This window comes from Dioscorea cayenensis, chromosome 20 (assembly GCF_009730915.1).
Source record: "Dioscorea cayenensis subsp. rotundata cultivar TDr96_F1 chromosome 20, TDr96_F1_v2_PseudoChromosome.rev07_lg8_w22 25.fasta, whole genome shotgun sequence".
Lineage (NCBI taxonomy): Eukaryota > Viridiplantae > Streptophyta > Magnoliopsida > Dioscoreales > Dioscoreaceae > Dioscorea > Dioscorea cayenensis.
In genome coordinates this window covers 27,751,255-27,754,676 of record NC_052490.1, presented here as the reverse complement: position 1 = coordinate 27,754,676, position 3,422 = coordinate 27,751,255, and the positions used below count along the sequence as shown (strand labels likewise).

General features: G+C 36.1%; 1 protein-coding gene across 1 annotated transcript; it reads right to left on the bottom strand.

Annotated features, from left to right (window-relative positions):
* Window positions 1-887: 887 nt before the first annotated feature.
* LOC120251154 (AAA-ATPase At3g50940-like) lies at window positions 888-3,110 on the bottom strand. The gene is made up of 2 exons (XM_039259693.1): window positions 2,010-3,110; window positions 888-1,371 (listed from the first exon to the last, which is right to left on the bottom strand). The coding sequence occupies exons 1-2, from the start codon at window positions 3,048-3,050 to the stop codon at window positions 934-936; spliced, it is 1,479 nt and encodes a 492-aa protein (XP_039115627.1). The 5' UTR covers window positions 3,051-3,110; the 3' UTR covers window positions 888-933.
* Between the last annotated feature and the right edge of the window lie 312 nt (window positions 3,111-3,422).

Genomic DNA, 3,422 nt, shown 5'->3' with positions numbered 1-3,422 from the left:
AAGTATCATATATGGAGATTTATGTCATTATTGTGTATATTTCTATTAGAGTTGTGCTAACCTTCCCTCATTGAGTAACATTAGTTGCTCACCCCTTTTTTCTTTTCCTAATCTTTTGCAGGTAGTAGGTGTGACTGTGTGGCAACGTGCTGAGCATTTACTATTGTTTTAGCTTCTGTGTATCTTTTCAGTTCATGTATGTTCCTTTTTGTCATGGACAAGTTGTTTGACTTATGGATCCACTAGGGGGTAGTAAACCTTGTTACATAGTTTTGTATCTAAACAACTCTTAAACCCTTGGTGTATCAGCTATGTGCTGTTGTTGTTATTGCTTCCCTGTGCATTTGTGAACCCCTCTAATTCTGTTTATTATTGTGGTTGCTGTTGTTGCTACTTCCGCTGTGTATCAATGTAAATATTGTTATTTCCAGGTTGTTAGTTAGCTTTGCGGCGCCTTGAGGGTTGAGTGGCGGAGTGTCCTTCCTCGGGATCGTCACGGCGGTTGTTGTGTCCTATGGGCCCGCAGGTCAGGGTATGACAGACAGTGTTATGTGTTTTCATTATATTTCGAATATTGTAGTTTCCTTTGCTTTTGAAATTTATTGTCTTTGTTAAATGTTATTCTTTCTAGTGTGAGACAGGTTTTGAGGTCTTGCATGCATACTTGGTTACGGTCTTGTAAATATGCGGCCTTTTGTCAACTCTTCGGGTTCGAGGCGTGACATAAATCAAAGAAAGAGTTGGAAAAAAAAAAAAAATCAAAAATCAAAACTTCACTTGACTGAAAATATAAAGTTCTCCAATTTGTTTCTTTAAATCCGGAGAAGCTAAAAAGCCCGAATAATTATTTTGATACTTATCCCTTTTTAATTTAAAGAGAAAACAAATATAAATCATTGTATCCCATGTATGAAAATTATGAATTACATTTCTTCATTCTCCATCTTTCTCAATTTCTATAATTTCTCCTCCTCCATTAATACTACTAGAGTCTATGCCATTCTCCTTGGGCTTACTTGCTTCAATCCTCTTGTTTTCTAAGAACTTAATAAGACCTTCAAGTGCAACCTCCACAATATCACTTTTCATTAATTCTTCTGCAACTTCAGCTGGAGTGGCTTCAATCTCTTGAAGAAGGTTTTCAACAACTTCACAGAGTTTGTGGTTTTCAATGCTATGGTAATTAGCAAGCAAAGTTTTAAACCCACAAGGACTACAATATCCCATGTAAATGTGCATGTCCATCCTTCCAGGACGCAACAATGCATGATCAAGACGATCTTTGTGATTGGTTGTGAAAATGATGATCCTCTCATCTCCGCAACTTGACCATAAACCATCAATAAAGTTAAGAAGCCCCGAAAGAGTTACCTGCATGCATAATTAAATCAAAATTAATTAATTTAAAATTTATTTTTATCACCAAAGGTTAGCAAAATTGGAGTTTAAATTTTTGTGTATGTAAAAAAAAAAAATCACTAAAAAAAAAATATGTTTTTTTATAAGGTTTTTAATGCTGAGAGGTTTCCAGATTAATTTTTTTTAAAAAAAATATTCAATTATAAAACTGCTATTAAAATAACCTATTTTTAGAGATCTGATTTTAAAACTATTAATTTGGTATTAAATTGACATGTTTATATCCATTAAAGAAGTATTTAATACCAATACAACAATATGAGATTCTTACTTGTCTAAATTTATCTTCAATATTTTATTAAGACATTTATTAATTAGCTACATACTGAAAAGGATGTGATGAAGAAGGAACCTATCCTGCTATGCTCCAAAGAGAACAAGGAACATGTGCAAGGGACAAACCAAGTCAACTAACTTATAAAAACGAAAATGAAGCACCGACATTATAAGTAATAATTAAAAGAGGGAAAACCAAACAAATATTTAACAAACAATGAATCTAAAGCTACTAATTTTCCTTTTTCCATATTTTCTATTATTATCATAAATAAACCAAATTAACTGATAAAAAGATTAAGTAAAAAACTAACCTTTTCTTCCTTATAGCCATTGTTCCACCGTGGCCTCGGAGGAGCATCTTGTTCCTTTTCCTTGTCTCTGTTTTCCAACTCTATAGTACAATCTATATCTTCCACAACGAGTATAGATTTATTAGCAGTACAAACCAACAAGTTCCTCAACTCAGAGTTTGAGTTTATAGCTGTAAGCTCCAAGTCATACACATCAAACTTCAAGAAGTTAGCCATTGCTGCAATCAAACTCGACTTTCCGGTCCCCGGCGGCCCGTAAAGCAAATAACCACGTTTCCAAGCCTTACCAACTTTTCTATAGTACTCCTTCCTCCTCACAAACCTTTCCAAATCCTCCATCACTTCTCGCTTGAGGTTCTGTTCCATCGCCAACGTCTCGAACGTCGCCGGATGATTTAAGTCCACCGCCGACCACATGTCTTTCATGTCACCATGCATACGCTCATACTTCACTGCATGGATCTTAATAGACTTCTCTTCTTCCTTGATGACTTTGGCTTGGTTGAGTATGTGAGGGAAATAAGAGTTGAAAACCTTATTCTTATGTTTTTTATGGAATGAGAGCTCATAGGTTTTCTCTTCGGAAGCCATGATTGAGCCTCTATAATAGTAGTTGGGAGGGGTTGGGATCTCATGTTGTGATTTGTGGCTTATAAACCTCCATTTAAATTGCACACCTTGGAATGAGTCTATGATTTCTTCTCCACGTTGCATGGTGATCTCTAAGCTTTGTTCTCCCTCGGTCTTGCTCACGCAGAGGTGGCGAGTGTTTGGGGAGATCTTGGTGCTTAGATAGGTCTCGGTTGCTTGGTATAATTCGTTGGCGGCAAAACCATTGTATTCTCTGAGGGTGATGATGATTTGTGATGAGAAGCGGCCGAACAAGAGGTGAAGAGAGTTGAAGATGTGGTGGCGGAATGAGTCAGGAAGAACGTCGTTGATGATGGTGCGGGCGAGGACGACGGAGGTGGCGAGAGATGCCGCCGTGGAGAGCAAAGTTTTGGTGGTGATCATGGTTGTTTCTTGATTTGTTGAAGTCATGTTTTTGATTTTCAGAGGTGAAACAGAAGTAATGTGTTTGTGGAGATGGAGGACTATGGAAATGGATATATATATATATATATATACAAATTAGGATTATTTAATTTTTTTATTTAAAATAAAATTTTTAGTTTTGTTGGAAACGTGGTCATTGGTTTTGTCTGCTTTTTTAATTGACTGTAAAGAATGGACTGAAAAGCGAAGTTGACTGACCACGTCTATTCAAAAGGTTTGTTGCCTCCTTCCTTGATCCTTCCTTGGAAAATTTTCAAGTTACATCGGATCTGTTCACATTTTAGTCACCATGTAAAAAGTCTATTGAAATTTATTTATTAGTTTCTGTCTCTTTTTAGAAGAGACACCATGACCATG